Source organism: Neofelis nebulosa, chromosome 13 (genome assembly GCF_028018385.1).
Source record: "Neofelis nebulosa isolate mNeoNeb1 chromosome 13, mNeoNeb1.pri, whole genome shotgun sequence".
Classification (NCBI taxonomy): domain Eukaryota; kingdom Metazoa; phylum Chordata; class Mammalia; order Carnivora; family Felidae; genus Neofelis; species Neofelis nebulosa.
The window spans coordinates 28,338,130-28,358,896 of NC_080794.1; the positions used below are offsets into that span (position 1 = coordinate 28,338,130).

At 42.0% G+C, this 20,767-nt stretch overlaps 1 protein-coding gene across 2 annotated transcripts in view; it reads left to right on the forward strand.

Moving 5' to 3' along the window:
* The window catches only part of ARID5B (AT-rich interaction domain 5B), a 179,928-nt gene extending 159,811 nt beyond the window's left edge, over positions 1 to 20,117 (forward strand). For both annotated transcript variants that reach the window (XM_058696443.1, XM_058696444.1), the window contains 2 exons: positions 10,309 to 10,507; positions 13,939 to 20,117. In XM_058696443.1, coding sequence (XP_058552426.1) covers positions 10,309 to 10,507; positions 13,939 to 16,104 — 2,365 coding nt within the window. In that variant the 3' untranslated portion in view covers positions 16,105 to 20,117. The remainder of the gene's footprint in view (positions 1 to 10,308; positions 10,508 to 13,938) is intronic.
* Positions 20,118 to 20,767: the final 650 nt, after the last annotated feature.

Here is a 20,767-nt window from a genome sequence, read left to right on the forward strand (position 1 = left end):
TTATGAATAAGCATTGTTACACGTACATAGCAATTTGCCAGAATCATTTTATGTCTGTTGAAACAAATAAAAAATCGGGCCTTGTGTTTTATGTGCCTTTCTTAAATTTCATTTTCTACTAATTCATTTTTATGAGTTACGAATTTTACACCGGTGTCAGTCAGCAACAGACAGGAAACTCAGAAAACTGGTCCTTCATGTCAGGCCACTGAAGAAGCACTACTCCACACCCCTGGGCACAGACTCAGATGTTTGTGGGGGAGGTAGCATAGGTGAGTGCAGTGGCCAGGTAGGAAAGTAGGAAGCTGGCACACACAGACAGGCCAGAGAGGCCCGGCAGGATCAGCCAACACCACTGTCTTGGACAGATACAGCCTCAGTACTGTCAGACCTTGAATGGTTTCATGATAACTTTTACGTGAAGTCACCTGACTTGCAAATATTGGATCCAATATTTCTGAAAATATTTTACATCAGTTAAACTAAACATACCCCTGGGCAAAGTGTACCCTATAAGCTGCCAAGTTCTGTGGGGACTGAACTACCTTTGGCACTGGGCTAATCCAGTCTCTGCTCCAACGCCTTGCAGTTGGGGAACAAGAAAGAAGCGGGCCACCGTTGGAGGTGCTCTTCATCTAAACACTCTTCCACATGCTGAACAAGATACCATCTGTGGCTTCCCACTGGCCCTCCCTCACCTTCTGGGTCTGACTCTTTCTCTGCATGCCATTTCCTTGGTGATGGGCCGCCACATGCTTGGCAAAGCTTCTCTCCCACTCCAAGGCCTCCTATTCCATTCAACCAAGCCTCAGAGCACGATTTATGGGTTTTCACGAGGTTGGCCTGCTCTTACGTAGATGCCTCCAATTTGTGTCACTCAGAATACCCAAAGTGATTCCAGATGTGGTATATAGTACTTCTTGGGATGTAGCAGTATCAGCCTTTCAACATAGCCTGAGATTACATTTGAAATTGGTAAGAAGCCCCCTCCCAGTGGCCACTTTCTTTTTCTGGGATAGGAGTGATTTGAGTGACTGACTGACTGCCTTTTTCCTTTGCTGCTGTCCTCAAGAGCCATTGGGTGTTTTTTGAATACCTATGATGTACAAAGCATTCTCTGGGATAATGAAAATGGATGAACCAATGAGTTTGGAGTAGGGTTGACAAACAATGAGGAGGTGCTCACCCTACCACATTTATGGAAGAGATCGCTAAGGGAACATGATGCTACTTTCCATGAGGCCAAGCTCAGCTTCAGAATTCTCCTCAGTATGGCACCCCCAGGCCAGTGCTACCAACTCAATAGAACTGGGAGGTACTATGATCCTTGGCTTATCTAACTTATCATACGATCTGACTCTTAGTTCATACATACATGAAAGAGAGTTGAATATTTAAGGCTATAAAAACCTTAGGTAAGTAAGTAATAGATACAAATAAGACGTTCAACAGGGATGAAAGAAAGAAGAGAAAATTTTCAGCTGGAATGAGCAAAGTCTTCCAGGAGGATCTAGAATTTGAACTGGATCTTAAAAGAGTTAGGTTAGAACTTGAGAGATCATCATACATCACACATACAGAGATCAACATACAGCTAAAATATTCAGCTGAAGAATTCAAGAACAGTAAAGATACTATTTTTGGGAGCAAGGATCATGTGGTATTGCTTTCCTTGAGTCTCCCCAGTGCACCCAGTGCAGCATCATGAACATATCTGGGAACTCAGGAATTAGGAATTGAATGAATTGATTTCAATCCAAACAAAAAGGACAGTTTCTTCTATAAAATGGGCATAAAGAGGTAGGGAACGAGGTGGTGGAAGAGGCTGTCAGGGGAGTACTAAGGCTCAATTTCAAATCAGATCCACCACAGTCAGGTCTTGCAGTTTATCTTCTCAGTGTCTGTTAACTCTCTTGCCCTGAGGTCCAGTGGCTGGACCACTCCCATCCTCATCCATGGGTGACCATGGTGGGGTTGACCAATGTCTGGACTTGCAGCTCCTTTCTAAATACTGTGTTGGTAATGTGGGCTCTGGCCAATGGGCACAGGTATTAATACCTCTCCAGCACTGCCACGCAGGCTTTCTCAACTCCCTTTTTCCTCAAATACACAGAAGTCCTCCTGGCTCTTATCAACAGCCAGGAGCCTGGGAAATCTAAGATGCTGAGATTCAGGCAGTCTGAGGCATTTCTGCCACTCTTCCGTCTACACTCCACCAAGCTTGTTCTGGGGGACCTAGAGAATTCCTCCCCAAAGGACAGTCAGATAATTTCCTAAGCAAGAGCCTTCCTCTGTATCACTCAGCATGCCTAAAATGCTCTGATAACTTTCCAATGCCTGGATATTTCAAGAAACTTTTAAAAACGAAAACAAAACTCTCGCCAGGCCCTGGAGTAGAAAAACTGGTTTCTGCTTTAAAAAAAATAAACAACAGCCTTTGAAAAATCTCTATTTAAAAATTCTTAAATTTGCCTCTAAATGTGAGTTGTAATTAATAGAAGTTGGAGTTTACACTATCGAGTGTAAAAACATCCTCAGGCACAAACTAATCAAGTGTGTATGTCATGCTGTAAACTACAGCAAGTTCTTTGTTTGACCCAAAAAAAGCTTGCCAAACAGCAGTTTTTCTTTGTCAGTCTCCTTTATTGTCTCATTTTTGTTTTCACCCTACCTCCCCCCTTTCTCACTCCTTTGAACCTGGGTACAGTATTTAAGAAACTTTTCAGGTCCTATGTTTTATTGATAGTTTTCATCAAGCATGAATTTAAATTTGAGAATAGATTAGGTGTCTTAGCCCCTTTTCTTTTTGATAAATAACAAGAGGTTTCTACTTATGATTTTCTGTCCTCGGGGCTTTATCATTAAGATTAAATAACTGTACTCTCAAGCATGCCACTGCACAAACATCTTTTCAATTACGTGAGTAACAGATGCCTTCACAAAGGAACTATTGAAAATTCAGAGAGCCATGTTTCCAAAAAAGAAAGAAAAAAAGAATCAGATGACAGAAGAATGTAATTGTTTACCATTAAAATATATCCTTAACTCTTCCACCGAAAACCTCTCAGAACATTTTGTTTTTATACAACTTATTACGAAGTTTGATCAAAATTATAAATGTTTGGGGGAATTGTTGAACATTTCAGAAGCTCTGGAACCCATGGTGTCTCACGTAGATGAGACCTAAATGCAGTAGTTGTTTGCCTGTCTTCACATAATGGACACTGTCTGCCTTCATTTGTGGGGTGCTCATTATGTTGAAAACACTGTAGTTATATTTGTCTGTTACTCTTGAAATAATGTTCATCTGCCCTTGAAATGGATCCATGCAACTTGATTCTGAGTTAGTCATTGTTTTTTCATTGAGAAGAATGATTGCCTCCATCTTTGCTGGCTGACATTGTGGAGGGCTGGGTGCTATTTATGGTCTATGCCCTCTGTTGTGAGAATGTACTTTAATCCCAGGGCATAAAGTCAGCCTTAAGTCCATTCCAACTTTCTTTAGTGTGAAAGACATGGGGATAACATCAGTCTAGACCCTCTTAGAAGAGGCAAGGAGGCATCATAGAAGCAAAGCCCCTGAGGAGCTTTCATTCTAACTGGGGAGGCCATGAGAACCTCAAACATGGTAAGATTAAGTGCCCCAGGCTGGAATTCATGAAGGGATATGATTCCTGAGTTTCTCTTACCATCCAACATCAAGTTGGGCCTCATCCACCTAGGGTCACCACCTTTTCAAGAGTCATGGTATTTTAGAAAAAGGAGCATTATGCCCAGTGCCCAAGCCATAGGGCTGTTCTAATGGGTTGACTCCTTGTGGAATGGCCATGGGTGTATTTTATAGGTCTGTTGCGTCTGAGAAAAAGAGAATGCTCACCCTGATTTTTTTAGTACCTTAAGTGCTTAGAATTCTCCTAACCCAGGGGTGATCAGTTCAGTATCTCCTGAGTGTCAGTGCTTCTCAGACAAGGTGTAATAGTGCAGTTACCCTGCTGATATGAAGGCAGCTCAGAGAGGCAGACAGATCTGTGTTTGAACTCAAATTTTAGCACTTAATAGCTGCATGCCTTTGACTAGTCATTTAATAATTTCACTCTGAACCTCCATTTCCTCATCCATAAAAATGAGGGTAAAATAATGTACCTATATATACTTCTTTTTGTAATAGTTGAACTTAATGTATACAAATACCTATTAATAGGCATTTAATACATGGTCCCTGTTATTAATATTGGAATGCCTAATCAATATATAAGAATAACCAGAAGTTTCTCTCCCCATCCTCCCACCTCAGGCCCCCACAGACCAATGTAACTGCAGTTCAGCGGGCCTGTCATCCCTGAGCAACCTCTCTCACATTGACAATCCTTTATAGGAGTCAAGCCACCATCTTGCTTGGCCCAGGCTTCATGTACCTTGCTTTTCTTTTTTTACTTAGTTAGGGTTACAGGCACTCCAGGACCACAGAAGAAGGTGTCAGAGTCATTAATGGGCCTAGGAAACAACTCTCCCACCACTTCCAGGGGCAAATGGACGGTATTAATGCCTTCAAAAAAGTTTCTTGTTCATCTTCTGTTGTCTCTAGAGTAGGCAATGAAGCCCTGTTAGGCAGGTAATTTTCCCCAGAAAGACCTTTTCTGATAACAAGTGGCCATATATTGTTGTTGATATAATGGGCCACATGGCTTTTGGGTATCTTACATAGAATACAAATGATGCTATTTATACCCACTTCCTTATTAAAGCACTCCATTCAGTTTACCCTTGGTGACCTCACGGTCAAGCTAAGTCTTCCATATAGAACCCATGCTGCATTCTCCCGTGGTTTTCTTAGCTCACATGAGTCCTGCCATTCACCATTCTCCATGGCCTACAGGTCAGCATGGCCTCTGTCTCCATGGTTCAATGCTCAAAGCCTTTAGTTCACCTCCTCATCTGTTTTAGGAGGGTGCTGGAGACCTCTTTCTCAGCTCTCTTGGTTACTGACATTTTGCTCCTCACACTCTGCACGCTATTTTTTCTGCTTTCCAGAAACACACCATAAAATAGAGGAGATTTTTACCCAGGGCCCACATCTTTCTCAGATGGAGCTTGGTTTTTAAGAGAACAGGAACAAAGTTTCTGTTGTACTCAGTGAGTGTTGTGCCCACTGAGGAAGCATCCCACTTCTGTGTACGCTGACATAGCACATTTGTGTCTTTGACTTTTGTTTTGGTACCAATCACCCAAACGCCCTTCTGCCATTTTTATGGTTGTGGTCTGGAACCCTGAGAGGTGGACAGTATGTGAGATTAGAAACTTTCTAGTCTTCTTGGAACCTTAACAAGGGTGCATACATCATCTTCAAAAAAGAAAAATATACCTTCTATTGGCTCCATATTTGGTGAAAGATTGCTTCTCACACTTCACAGTGAAGTTATATTTTCAATTTCTGGCTGAGAAGGGAAATGTCTGGCCAAGCCTTAGAATTTATCAACCCTGGAATCAACTTAGAGGTATAATGACTTCATTTGGGATCAGATCAGATCCGAAGCCCCAGCGGAACCAATATGTCATTTCTTTTCTACCGCCATGTAAAAGCCTAATACTGTAAGTATAGTAGGAGCATTTTGGCCCTTACATGCACACCAACTTTATTTCCCTCTGGCCCTAAGGTATTCTGTTCCAGGGGCACCAGCAGATCTTTGGGCCTATAGTTTTTCACAGGTTTGATACCATAACAGTGTCTATAAAGTGATGAAGGTGAGTTTGAGGATCAATTGCAACCCTATAAATTACCTACTTCTTTCCCCCACTCCAAATTGAGTCAGTTCTAGACAGTATTCTACTATCATTTTGCAGAGCTCTATAAATAGATGGATTCTCATTTTTCCTCTTAAGCACTGTTTGCTCAATGTTTTTGGCCCCAAAGTTCAGTCATTCCATGCAAGCATTAATCAATACAGAAGACTATTAGTGGTTACTCGTTCAAAAGAGATTTGACATTATTTTCCGTCTGAGTATGGGGAAGGGAGGGGGACAGCGCTGCCTAATAAAGATGAAGTCTTTTCTTCTTTTGTATGAAATGCAAATGATGAGGACATGTGGCGATATACATTTCTTGAATGTGAGGCTGCTGGTTTTTGTTAAGAAAGAGAGGCAGGACCCTGGAGGATTTTAGAATTTGTAAATATAAAATTATCTGCCTTGGTGTTTAAAAAAATAATAAAAGAGAGAAAGAGCTGGCAGGTTGCCAGATTACTTACATTACAGTAATAGATTTGCTGACCCCTGACTTCTGCTGTAGAGAAATGTATTGAATTTTTCATAATATCAGATGAGGCAGATCTAAAAACCTAGTATACTGAGCACCATTATTTAACTTGAGATTTAACAAAGCCGAAATCTTTTCAAACCAGCAATTTCTTGTATGATGATAATTTAGTGGCTCAGATGCTAATAAATCAAGATTATAACGCTATTGATTTGTTAATTTTAACTTGGGTTGATTTTAAGTCGTCTTTATTTAAAAAAAAAAAGATGAAGAAGGAGAAGGAGAAAAAAAATCTTGCTTTCACAGTGACTGAATTTAATAAGAATCTTGGTGATAGCAAAAGGCTCCCCTACTGTTTCTGCTGTGGGGTGGAAAATGTTATTCTTGTATTATTCCTAGGGAAAAATAAAATCTCATGCTGCTACAAATCTTATGCCTATGGAAAGATGTTATTTTTTAATACATGATGGCTTACCTATTTCAGATCCATTAATGGCATCGTAAATAAGCATTTTGCTAATCTGAAATGTGAAATCTGGATAATAATAAAGGCCCATTTATCTGCCAAGCTTTCAATTCCCAGAGTAGATGTAGATCAGGGGTAAAAATCTGTCTGGATTTTCTAATGAATATATTGCTTCTCTTCCCCATTACTTCCACCCACCTAAAACCCAACCCACATTCTTAGAGTTGCAGCCCATTGAAGATGGGCTGTGTAATGAGTTCTCAGGTGCTGGGGTGCATTTTTGCTTTTAGCTGTATAGTTTAGAGACTGATTAAATCTTTGTTGTACTACAAATATTTGAGGAATAATCATCCGCAAGGCACAGGCATGTTGCATTATACTAGATTCTTTGTACACAACGAGCCTACTCAGCTTCCTGCATTGGGTAACGTTGACCTTAATATTGGCTAACCTGTTTTTAATGGTATTGCATTTACCCTAAACGTTTAAAATGTTCCAAAGCCTATAATAGCTTTCGTCTTTTTGTACTGTAAAAACTTCTAATAATCAGATGATAAGATCATATCCTGTGGGGTAATTGTGTTGTACCATGACAGGATAACTGAAAAAACATTCAGTGAAAATCGCACCAAACGGAAATCACTATATGAACAGTGATTGTTTGTGTGCTGTGTGAGATCGTGCCCTGTTCTTTGGGGCTTAGCTGGCCATATTTCTACTTGTTTCCTTTTAGCTGCTGCCTTTCTTGTTTTATTTTGGGAACCTTTTTTTCCCTGAGCCACTATAATTATCTTTCAGTGATTTAGAAGGAGGAAAAAAAAACCACTCAATTGACCTTTACACACACACACACACACACACACACTCACTCACTCACATATTCTCTCCCTCTGGAAGCCTTGAACAAGCAAAGCTTGTGTTTGGATTCAGTTTTACCTTAGTCATGCCTCTTTCCAGATACAAGAAACATTTAATTCCAGATTTCCTGCTTCTGGCTTTAGGCCTTTGACCAGCAAAGTGAAATGTATTTTTTACTGCTGTCGGCCAGCCAGCTGCTGAGTTGAGTGAAGAAGAAGAAAAAAAAAAAAAGAAAGAAAAGGAAAAAAAAATGAAAGCAAAAAATGAAATGGAAATGTTGCCCTGCTTCTTGAATCTGCAGAATTGTCTAAGGAAATTAAAGTCTCCTAAAGGCACCCAGGTAAAGGGCCTGGGTGGCCCGGGCCTGTGAGAGCCTGAGGGGAGGGGTCCACGTTGGGTGTGCCTCCAACCCAGTTCTCTGCCTTCTGTCACCCTCTCCCTACACTCAGAGGTAACACTGTCATGCTTCCCGGTGAAGAGGGTTCCTCCACGTGTCACCGTCGCGATTACAGAATGAAGCTGAGGGCAAGGGGGTCCCAACAAACAGCAACCATTGGAATACCCAGACTTCAATGCTACTTGGGTTCCCATGGCAACCAAACAAAAGTAAAACAAACCTATCCATCCCAACAATAAAAATATGTTTTCATTAAAGTCTATTTAAAATGTTTTTCCCCCCGTTTAAAATATTCAATGCATTTCACTCCCCAGACAAAAATCCCCAACCTGCCGATGTTAAAGGGGGATCAAGTCCCTGGCAGGACCACGCAGATAAAAGGAATCGGGGTAATGTTGGGGACTTTACAGATGAGACGGGATAAATTCAAGTATGAACAAGATTGCTTTTTTCTCTCTTCTGCTTAGTTATGCTTTTTATTATATAAACATTAACTGTAATATTACAGTGGGAGTCAGGTATTTGGCAACCATATATTATTTTAGTAAGTCTACATCGAGAGAACAGTTTCCAGTTTTAGCAGCTGTAACATGTTTAAACTCAGTTTGTAATGGGATCTGAAGATAACTATTCCCCACGGGCTGTGTTGATCTTCATGGCTGGCCCACTGCCAGACAGAGGGCTCGAAACTATTATTCACGCCTCCTTGCACATACCTTGTCTGAGCATGCTCAGTAAATGAATTTTGTTTCTAATATGCTGTAAATCGGGATTTCATTTTCCCATAATTTCCTTGGTATTTTATTAAACATCGAACTATTATCACAAAAGCCCCCACGTCTGTACTCGCAAACCTGAACAGTTGTGTGTGTTGAAGTAGCTGAGATCCAAATTGCTTGGTTAGAAGCCGATTGTAGGATAGCTAACAAATATCCAAACCAGAGAAGTTTTGCCTGGAAGTCTTAGTTTAAAAATAATTAGAGTTCCCAATATTTGAACAGATTTATGTTGTTTATAAGCCAAGTACATTTTCTTCATTGAGTCAACTTGTCTTATTTAAAACAAATTATGTTTGCCGTATTAAAGTTCATATTTTTAAGGCTGAGTCTTGTATTAATCCCACAGTGAGTCATTAATCATACCAAATGCATTATAAAAACTTTAATCACTGCAGTTGAAACTGAGATTGTAATGCAATCCATCCCTTTTAATTACATCAGCTATTTTTCCCTTTCAGATCAAGAGCTATGTCGCAAAGGGAAAACAGATTAAAACTAGAGCTGTTTGATGTTTCTCTTTTTAGAACAATTTTATGTACTTTGTTTGAAAAGTTATATAATTAAAATGCTTGAATTTTTCAGCCCTCTGATTTTTGTGGCTTGAGTGGTCTGTCCGCCCTCCTCACTGGGGCTGTCTTTTGTTTGGCACCCCAAAACGGGTGGGAGTCACCCACCCACCTCAGAACTCAGGAGAAGACAGCTGTCTCTCAGCCACACTGAGCTTGCCTCCCATTAACCTCTTTATCTTAAGTGTCTGCTCTATATTTTAACATGAATGAAAATATAAACTTTGGAGACAGGCAGAACTAGGTGCAAATTCCATCTCTAACAAATGGTGTAATGCTTAAGCAAATTATTTAACCTTTCTGGGGCCTCGCTTGCCTCATCTCTCAAAAAGGAATAGTAATAATAGTAATCATAGTACTAGTAATAGTAATATCATAGTAATAGTAGTAATATCATAATAATAACAATTACAGTAACACTCCAGGAAGATATTGTGGAGATAACATGAAATAATCTATATAATGCATTTAGGACATTACCTGACACATACTAGTGCATACTTAGACTATCATGTTCATGAAGAAGTCAGGGGCTTTGAATGTTTTGTTCACTGCTATATCTCAGTGCTTTGAGCACTTACGCACATAGTAGGTGCTCAATAAATAATAGTTGGCAGAGCAATAAATGAATGCCAGCTGTCATTAGTCTTGCTTTCATTGCTGTGATAATATTTTTGGCACTTAGCCAGGTTCCATGAGCTGTGATAATGACGTTAACTTTGGACGCTTCCATTGGTATCTTTGGTGTATAGATTCATAAAACCAGAAAGATGTCTTGCAAGGAAGTATGTAAGTTACCAGGTGCTGGTTTTGACCAAGGAAGTAGATCCCGGAAGTGTGGAGTAAGTTTCTAGAAATGCACAGGTGTCATTGGAGATGAGGTCATTCAATAAATTGCTTGTATTGAGAAAAGAAACTAAACCCCAGTAGCATCAATGCTACCTGGAATTGCCTCCCAAGATTGATCATCTCTTCTGATATCCTTCCAGATTAATCCTACCATATGAAAGGTTTATTAAAGGAGAGGAAGATAAACCCCTGCCTCCAATCAAACCTCGGAAACAGGAGAACAGTTCACAGGAAAATGAGAATAAAACAAAAGTATCAGGAACCAAACGCATCAAACATGAAATCCCTAAGAGCAAGAAAGAAAAAGAGAATGCCCCAAAGCCCCAGGAATCATCAGAGGTGAGTTGCTGTCCTCCACAGAAATACCTCTGTGAGACACATCCTGTCCTGTGTCTTCTGGAACCCTGCATCCAGAGCCGTGTCCCTGAATACCCACAGCCCTAGACTAAGAATTCACATCATCTCAGCTCCACGGGTCCCCATAGAGTGGATCTGTTGGTTTGCCCAGGAGCTGGAAGGCAGTGCGTGGTATTAACTGGATGGACCAATAACAGGATCTAGAAAGATGAGAACATCCTGTATAAAACTGATCGCAAATGCTGACTTTGAGATAGAAGGAGTCAGGGCTTCAGCTCTGGGAAGCAAAGAGACTCCTATGTGATGTGGCTTCTTTGTCATTTCACAGCCAGTCTATCTGAGGAGTTGGTCTGACTCTAAAGCACACTTTGTGGGTTCTAGCACATTTGGGATGTTGAAATGATATATGCCATGTCTCCACAGGACTTCCCTAAAAACTCAGAGATTTGTTTGCCTCCCATAATTGACTTCTTTGCATGAGCCTTGGGTTGAAACCAGTTTAGAAACACCTTAAGTATATACTATTTGTAGGAGAATTTTGAAATTGTTCCTCTGAAACCATTATTATCTCTCATGTTAACAGGTAGTTTCTGAACCTTTTAAAACAAGCCCCAGCTACCCACAGCCCCCAACAGCCCTTTGGTAGAAGCCATTACTGTCAGCATACATCCAGTCATGGAGGCTGATCTGGGCTCTGTTTCAACATGAATAATAAAAAACCCTGCTGCCCATAAAAAAAAAAAAAAAAAAAAAAAAAAAAAAAAAAAATTAGCAGCCACATTTGGAGACAGCATGTTCTAGGATTCAACCCCAAAGGGAATTTTGGTGCTGATATTAAACACCCCCTAAAAATCAGGTTTATAATGAACACATAAGAGACTCCCTAATTAAACACTGGCTTAAAACACACAAACACACACACACACACACACACACAAAACACACCAACCTCCTAACTAGAAATTAACCTACCCAACTGACTCCTGTGTAAGAAGAGATTATTAATACCAAGAAAAGATTTATTTTTTATTTTTGTTTCGTAATTATTCTAAGCTTTAGTAATTAAAAAAATGGGGGGAGGTGGGGGAATGATGCAGAGATTTCTAAACATCTGCAAGCTTGCAACATAAATGGCCAAAAGCAAGGAAATTCCAAGTTAAGGCTGACATTCCGTTCTTCCTTTATCCCGTTGGCCTGGTGATTTATTATAGGGTTTTGGATCAGTGAGTTCTATTAGATACCATATGTACAGCATCGCCAAAGCACCAGAGGACAAACTGAGGCCACGGGGCCAGCTGACCTTTGAGTGGCTCCACTTTGGGGATGAAGTTTGAAATGGTTGTTTTGTGAGGTGGGGGCGGAGTCCTCAGCCCGCTGCCCTGAAGCCCCTCAGCTTGGGGAATGATTGTTGCCAAGCATAGAGCCTGACTCCCTCCAGATCACAGAAATTCTTAAGGCCTTCAGGCTCCCTGTTTCTCCTAGGCCCCAGTGCCTCAAGGCACTGTAATGTTGGAGTATCAGAGGTTATCATGGTCAGGTCATCTGAACTACCTGGACTCTCATACCCTCTCCGAGGCTGACCTTAGAGTAAGCACTGCTGCCCACCTCCAACACAGACCCATGTGTTTGGCCAGGTATATTTCTCCTCGGTGACTGTGTGTTTGGAGTTTGGATTTTATTGTTGTTTTTCTTGATGTTTTCAATATGAAGCAGTGAACTCAATGGAGACAGGAGGGCTTATAAAGCCCTTCCAGTCAGACCCACTATCTTCAGGTAATTGGATTGCAAATGGCATGGTGGGAAGGTACCATTTAACACATCAAGGCAGATCATAAAATGCCATCCCAGGAAAAACGGTCCTTTACTTTTTTCTGCCTAGCTTCCAGAGACCCTCTAAACCTGTTTTACAAACAAAACCATAAAACTCCATGTAACCGAAGACCTAGGTCCCAGAAACTTCAGTGAGATTGAGTATCCCCTGTAGCTTTACTTCAAACCACAGCCCCATCAGAAACTGACATTTAAATGCAATTTGCCTTTTTCCCTTGCTGTACTCATTTCTCTGTATTTTCATGTAATGTATAAGCTCAGGGGACCAATGATGATTGTTAATGTAGAACAAGTAATGATATTTGTACTGGAAAAGACAACTATTAGTACAAAAAAAGAAAAAAAAAAGAAAGAAAGAGAAGAGAAGCAAAAGCTGTTAGGTCTTACACGTCCCTAAAAGACAGAGTTATCTTCAAGTAGATTTAAGGAGAAATACCTCTGAAAGGGTTTGATTTCTTTAAAATATTTTTTCTGTGCACCCCTACACCAGCATCCTCAGTCTTACCCGAAGATGTTAATGTGGTTGATACTTCTTTTCTTAACAAAGAGGAACAACATTCAAGGGATGAGATGATGGGGGGGAGGGGGGGGTGGGCAGGGGTTGGAAAAAAGACCAGCTCAATACAACTGTTTTGTGACTGTTCTCCTCTTAGACACTTCAGGGCAGAGTGACAGTTTTGAAAGGGCTTGTCAGCCAGCTGGGTCACAGATGGAAAGTTAAAATGACCTTCTAAGGTCAAACTTTGCACAGCTACATAATGCAATGAATGGGTCAAATTGTGCCCACAACTTCTGTCAATAGGGACACATAAAGCGCACACCCATCTCATTGACCACAATGTATTTCAGTGAACAGAAAAGCTGCATTTGTGGTGGTGCTCACTGCCTGAATTTTGATAACTTCATATTCAGCTTTAATAGAAATATAGTTTGCTGCAGCCTAGAAGGACTTTGAGTCCTCTGTCCCTCAGGTAGACAGGCTGGTGTTGCATCTGCATAATTTTTTAATATTTTAGCATTATCTGCATGTCATATGGCACCGAGTAGAAATTAACACTTAAGCATTGCTAATTTTAGGCATCATACTGAACACATTAGGATGAGATTTGCTGTCTCAAAGAAAGGCAAGGGGTTCTAGGAAGTTTGTTGCCTGTTGTTGATATGGGGTTGGTTGGTTTTTGAAAGAGAGATGCTTTCAAAAAAAAAAAAAAATCTTTCTCCAAAGTGTCATAAAGCACAGCATGTAATTTAAAACCCATTTGGATAATTGACTGATCTGACAAAAAAAAAAAAACACCTCAGAATTAACCTATATATTAGAATCAAGGAATGATAAGATCGTATACACTTTGCTATTTGATAGGTGTCTCACAAGGGACTAGAGCGCCTATGTTTCTGTAATTTAGATTTCTTTGTTTAGAGCTGTGATGGGTGGGGGGCAGAATAAAGCTTTACAGAAACTCCCTGAGCTGATTGACAAGCCTGTTTTCAAGAAAAACTGCTGCGTGTAATATTTTGTTTCATAGCAAAATGTGTCAACGCATTTGGCTTCCTTCTGACTGTCTTTTGAAATATTTTATCAGGTCTCATCAGAGCCAGAGAAGGAACAAGAGACTTTAAATCAGAAGAGCATCACAGAGCCTCTCCCGGCAGCAGATGTGAAGAAAAAAATGGAAGGGTACCAGGATTTTGCAGCGAGGCCCCTGGGGTCTAGGGCAGACCCAGAAAAGGACAATGACATAGATCAAGGTGCCGACAGTGAGAAGGTGGTGGAAGAGGTGGGAGAGAAGGGGCCTCCTCCTCCACTCCCGAGTGCCCCTCCGGCCCCCGAAAGGGGTCCAGCCCCTGTCCCCGGGGCCAGCAAACAGCCACTCACCTCTCCCAGCGCTCTTGTGGACTCGAAACAAGAACCCCAGCCCTGCTGTTTTACAGAGAGCCCTGAAAATGACCTCCAAGAAGCGCCCTTCCCTGGCTTCCCCACCACGCAGCCACCCCTGGCAAACCAGAATGAGATAGAGGATGACAAGCTACCCGCAATGGCGGATTACATTGCCAACTGCACCGTGAAGGTGGACCAGCTGGGCAGCGATGACATCCACAATGCCCTAAAGCAGACCCCGAAGGTCCTCGTGGTTCAGTCATTTGACATGTTCAAAGACAAAGACCTGACTGGGCCCATGAATGAGAACCACGGGCTCAATTACACCCCTCTGCTCTACTCAAGGGGCAACCCAGGCATCATGTCCCCACTGGCCAAGAAGAAACTTTTGTCCCAAGTCAGTGGGGCCAGCCTCTCCGGCAGCTACCCCTATGGCTCCCCACCCCCTTTGATCAGCAAAAAGAAACTCATTGCCAGGGATGACCTGTGTTCGGGTTTGTCCCAGGCCCACCATGGCCAGAGTACCGACCACATGGCTGTTAGCCGGCCGTCAGTGATTCAGCACGTGCAGAGTTTCAGAAGCAAGCCCTCGGAGGACAGAAAGAGCATCAGTGACATCTTTAAGCATGACAAGCTGGGTCGATCAGATCCCTACCGCTGCAGTCTCTCCAAGCATCACCTTAGCCCCCTTGCTGACTCCTACGTCCTGAAGCAAGAAATTCAGGAGGGCAAGGAGAAGCTTCTGGAGAAAAGGGCGCTCCCTCACTCCCACATGCCTAGCTTCCTGGCTGACTTCTACTCCTCTCCTCATCTCCACAGCCTCTACAGACACACTGAACACCATCTTCACAACGAGCAGACAGCCAAGTACCCTTGCAGGGACATGTACAGGGAATCAGAAAACAGCTCTTTCCCTTCCCACAAACACCAAGACAAGCTCCACGGGAATTATCTCGCGTCGCTACATCTGCAAGACAAAAAGTCGGCCACGGCCGAAGCGCCCACGGATGATCAGCCAACGGACCTGAGCCTTCCCAAGAACCTGCACAAGCCCACGGGCAAGGTCCTGGGCCTGGCGCACTCGGCCCCAGGGCCCCAGGAGAGCAAGGGCGCCCCCCACTTCCAGGTCCTCAACAGCCAGGGGCGAGACTGCCACCCCAAAGCCTGCCGGGTATCGCCCATGACCATGTCGGCCCCTAAAAAGTACCCCGAATCGCTCTCCAGGTCAGGAAAACCTCACCACGTGAGATTGGAGAACTTCAGGAAGATCGAGGGCATGGTCCACCCCGTCCTGCACCGGAAATCGAGCCCCCAGAACATTGGCGCCGCGCGCCCCATAAAGCGCAGCCTAGAGGACTTGGACCTCGTGATTGCCGGGAAGAAGGCGCGGGCGGTGTCGCCCCTGGACCCATCCAAGGAGGCCTGTGCGAAGGAGAAGGCCTCGGAGCCGGAGAGCGAAGGCGGCAAGGCGGCACACAGCGCGCACTCGGGGGGCCCATCGGAGGGCCACAAGCTTCCGCTCTCGTCCCCCATCTTCCCAGGTTTGTATTCCGGGAGCCTGTGTGGCTCGGGCCTCAACTCCAGGCTCCCGGCCGGCTATTCCCATTCTCTGCAGTACTTGAAAAACCAGACCGTGCTTTCTCCACTCATGCAGCCCCTGGCTTTCCACTCACTTGTGATGCAGAGAGGAATCTTCACGTCGCCGACAAATTCTCAGCAGCTTTACAGACACTTGGCTGCGGCCACACCTGTAGGAAGTTCGTACGGGGACCTTTTGCACAACAGCATTTACCCTCTAGCTGCTATAAATCCTCAAGCTGCCTTTCCGTCTTCTCAGCTGTCGTCCGTACACCCCAGTACAAAACTGTAAGCCCAGAGCTGCACTCCTTACCCTGGGGGTGATGGCTTATAGAATTAGAAGTCAGTATTTCTTCTAATCCGGGGGTAAGATCAGTCCCAGCCAAAGGGGCTGAACATGCCGAGAAGGGAGGTGAACATACCTGATTTTTCCTGGGACGACTCCAGCCTTGGCTAGTCGGTCTCCAGCCCCTTCCAACCCAGATACCCTGGCGCCTAGATGGTTCCCTTTGCATGTGGGTCTTGTGAAGGGATTTTTGTGTATCCAGGAAGAATTTAGAGGACCCCGTCTTGAGGATGGTCAGGAACAATTTGGGCAAAAAAAAAAAAAAAAAAAGAAAGAAAAAAAAAAAGAAAACAAGAAAAGGAAAAGAAAAAAGGGGGAAGGGGCAGGCATTTCAAAGGAAGGGGCAAGGAAGACTGGCAAACATTTGCCAAGGGATGCCCCTCTTCCCACAAAACTCTCACAGGTTCAATCAATGCAATGTATAGTGAAACTTCAGTAGATCTTTCATTTTGACACTATTAAACAATCCAGAGAAGTAAACACTGTTAAAATGACTGTATATATTTGCTTCTTAAAACTACCCGTATCACTGTTTGCTCACCTAATTTATATACAGGTAGTTCCATTTTCTCCCGGTTCCTTCTTGTCCTTTTTTTTTTTTTTTTTTTTTTTTAACAGTATCGCTTTTGTTTGCAGGTCTTTTGTTTTGTTTTATTTTGTTTTGTTTTGTTTTGTTTTTTAAAGGCTGACTGACTGTCCTAGTTGTTGATGTGTGTTTGTAATTTTTCCACATCTTACCATTTTGAGCAGCTTTGGGTGGTAAAGTTATTGTTTACAAATTGAAGCAACTGATTCTAGTGGAACAAATGAAAAAGAAACAGTTGAGCACACAATAGTGCAAAGAATGTTCCTTTGCAGATCCGCAACTTAAGGATTTTGTTCCTCATAAATGGCATAGTCGAAAGAGCTTATACACTGCTTACCCGGCCAAATGCTTTGCTTTGAAGTATTGGGTTATGTGAAAATATCGAGCATTGTCCTTACCTTATCTAGGCTGTGAAACTGTCCTACATACCAGAGGAATCATAAAAACAAAAACCTCACTGGCAGCAAGCTGCTGAACAACAAGAGTTTAGAGGACATATTTGTGGGCTGCGCAGATATTTTAGGAATTTCAGAAATTAGAACAGAAGCCAAAATGATTTACATTGGTGTTGGCACCAATCCCTTTAAACAGTGTGGGAAAGGGGGTTGGGGAAGAAGAAGGAGCCCCACTATCCGGAAGAAAAGGAGCAGCTGGAGGCCTGGGCACCTGATACCTTCCCTGGGTCGCGGTCTTTTGAGTAATAATAGGTAGTCACATGGCCTTCATCACGTTGGTTTCTTGTTCTCAAGAAGAGCCTCCCAGGCCACATCTCTGTGGGATAATTGGCATCCTGGATTACCCATTTCAAAAGAAAGCCCTCTTCTTTGGGTTTATGGGGCGTTAGTTTTGTGAGTATGCACGCACATCTGGTGGGTCGTGTCATGTTTTTAACCACCTGGCAAGACAGTCCACTTTACGATTTCTTTTATTGTTGGAAGAAATGGCCAAGTTGTTCAAGCAGTCAAAAGATGTGGAGAATGTGTATGGTCATTCTCGCCACTTTATTCCATGCGCTGCTGGGATGTAACATCGAGGTGGATGCATTTTCTAAGTGTGTTAAAAGTCAGTCAATACAGAGTGGATTTTCTTTCCAAGTCCCATCCCTGCTGATAAGACTGCTTGGGTGAACTCCCCAGCCAACCTTTCCCTCCCCCAACACTACCAGTAGACATTAGAACCACAGTTAACCAGTCCTTTACCTCTGAGATATTTAATTCTATGAAAATTTTGATGACAATTTTCAACTTCTAAATAGGTAACTCGACTGCAAAATAACCACAACTGGTAAACAAGGACACTGCGGCTCTTAAAGCCATGCATGCCATACATTTGTATTGAAGCGTCTCCATGACATGAAGCCAAATATTCAATGTAACATACTTAATATCCAAAGGTGGAAACAAAAGAATGTAGAGATCTAGTGTTAAGAGTTCCATTTGCTTCAATTAATTATTTACCTTCCTGTGGAATTTTACATATATATATATATATATATATATACCATAGATAGACTAGTAGAATATAGATTATAAATGTGTGAGTGCAGATTATCCTGCTATTGCACAAGATGGAGGGGGAAAAAAATCTCAATTCCAGCTGGCAAATTGCTAGCCAGGACACATATAAGCAAGTTGCACTAGATTGAATGGTCACGGAATCAGAGGCCGTGGAAGAAAAAGGAAACTCCAGTGTTTCTGCAGCAGAACATGGGCTAGACCCTAGCACATGGTCTCTAGGAGTCTGTTTCTCAAAGGAGTGGGGGCCTTCTGTCCCTGGTGGAGCTCACCTATCCGTTTGGAATATGGGGCATTTGTTTTCCCTGCTACAATGATTTCAGTCTGGTTTCATCATGTTGGAATTCGATCACACCATTTTCAAACAATGTTAACATAGTCCAGCTTTTGTTTTCCTCATCTCTTCCGAGAGGAGACTCACTGTTTCTGTCTGAGGAAGCTCATACCCTCGGCAAAACATCAGGACAAATAAAGAGAGATGGGGGTATACATTCCCAACAGAAGCAGTGTGTTACTTGTTTTAAAACTCCGAACAGAGATCTTGGAAATCTTTCAAAAAAACCATTGAATTCTTCATTGGCTGAGAACTACATTTTAAAAAGTCTTAAATAGGGCTTTGTTTGCATTGTTTGAGTTCAAGGGGCCTTATTATTGAATGGAATTGCCCAAGCCTTTCTTTGTGCAATCAAAGCATTGTTATTGGTAGTTTAGTAAAGGAAACTGTGGAATCTAATTGGCAATGGAGTCATAAATCTATTTACTGAGTGTGGCTTCCAAGAAATGTTGCAATTCAAAATAGCACTAAGTCCGTGATTTACTGGACACTTGGAGATTCTAAATAATATTAAAAAAAAAAAAAAAAAAAGAAAGAAAGAAACCTTGCCATGCAACTTCTGGTTTAACATTTGGCAACTTAAAAAAAGAGAGAGAAAACAAAACAAAACAAAACAACAACAACAAAACCCCAGCCCAACTGAGATTCAGAATTAAGTATTCTTCTAGTAAGTGATTGGAACTTGTAATATTTGCCACAGGACTGACTTATTTATTTACTAGCTAGAAGCTCTTAAGTTCACTTGTTTATCAGGGCATATACAGAAGGGTTTATTAAAACTCAATGTTGACTTTACAACTTTCTGACCTGGTGCATGAATTCTCAAGTACTGTATTTCACTGTGTTGGTGTGTCTGATGGAAATTTCGAGGTGATCCCACAAAAATATTTTATGTAGTGTGCCTTCAAAGAGAACCATTTCTTTCTCTTCACTTGTTGTCCCACAAAGTCACATTTGGTGGTGGTCAGCCAAGTCCCATCTGGTCCAGTTTCACTCTTGTCCCAGATTTAAAGAGAAATGGGAACAAGTTTGCCCCAGTGAGACCCACACCATTGCAATGAGTATCTTGAGCACTTAAATTCCAGTGTTGGCTGTTGATGTATTTGATATTCTGCTTGTCTCCCCATGGTTGAAATATGTCTGAAAATAGCAGCATAATCTCTTGGCTGTTTATACTTTTTTAAACTTTCCTGTGTTGTAAATATTGTATACTTTTGGTGATTCCAGCTATGTAACCTCTATGCTCTGTAAGGTGATTATTTGTATATAGCAACATGGCCCAGTGATATCACATAGTTTCCCAATGGAGAGGTTATTGAGTAACCTTTGCATTAGTTTAAACACTACCAGAAGAATGCTGAGCCAAAACTATAAACACTCAATTTTGTATGTTTTCCAAATTGTACTTATTACTGCTTTTGATACTGTATTACGTGCCAATAGTTTCCCAATCACATAGCAGGCAAGAGATATTTTGTACTTTTTGATCCACTGTAATATTTAATAAAAAATGTTACTATCTGTTTCCTTTTGGGTGTGAGCAATCTGTTACTTCTTCCTGAGGAGTCCTGTGGCCTCAGGACTTTTTGCACCCCGTTGTCGCCAAATTGGATAATAGCGGTGATGATGATAATTGGTAATGGTGATGATGGTGTCTACTTTGTTGAGAATTTGCTGGGTGCCCAAGTGACATACACACCCGCACGTGAATACAGGTATGCCTGTTTTACTGATGAGAAAACTAAAGCTTAGAGAGGGCAATTTGCCCCAGGTCACCTAACAAACTGAGTTAGGATTTGAACCCAGAGCTCTTAAGTCTATGACTTCCTTTGTATGCCACGCTCCTCTCCTGGCAGATAACAAAAGTCACTGTCTATTTACTTGGTCAACAAAGATTTACTCATGCCTGAACTGCCGGGCTTAGTGTTAGGAGCTGGAAATACAATGGTGAGTAAAAGATAAATATTGTCCCTGGAACTTATAAGTCTTATGAGAAACAGTTAATCAAGTAGTCAGTCATATAAATACAAAACCTTGACCTGACCTAGTTCCCAGGGAGAGGAGTATGGTAACAAAGTGATACATGAAGAGGAAGTGGTGATTCAACTGGCATGTGAAGAAGGAACATGAGTTGATCAGGTGAGAGGGAATTGGGAAAAGAGGAGTCCAAACATA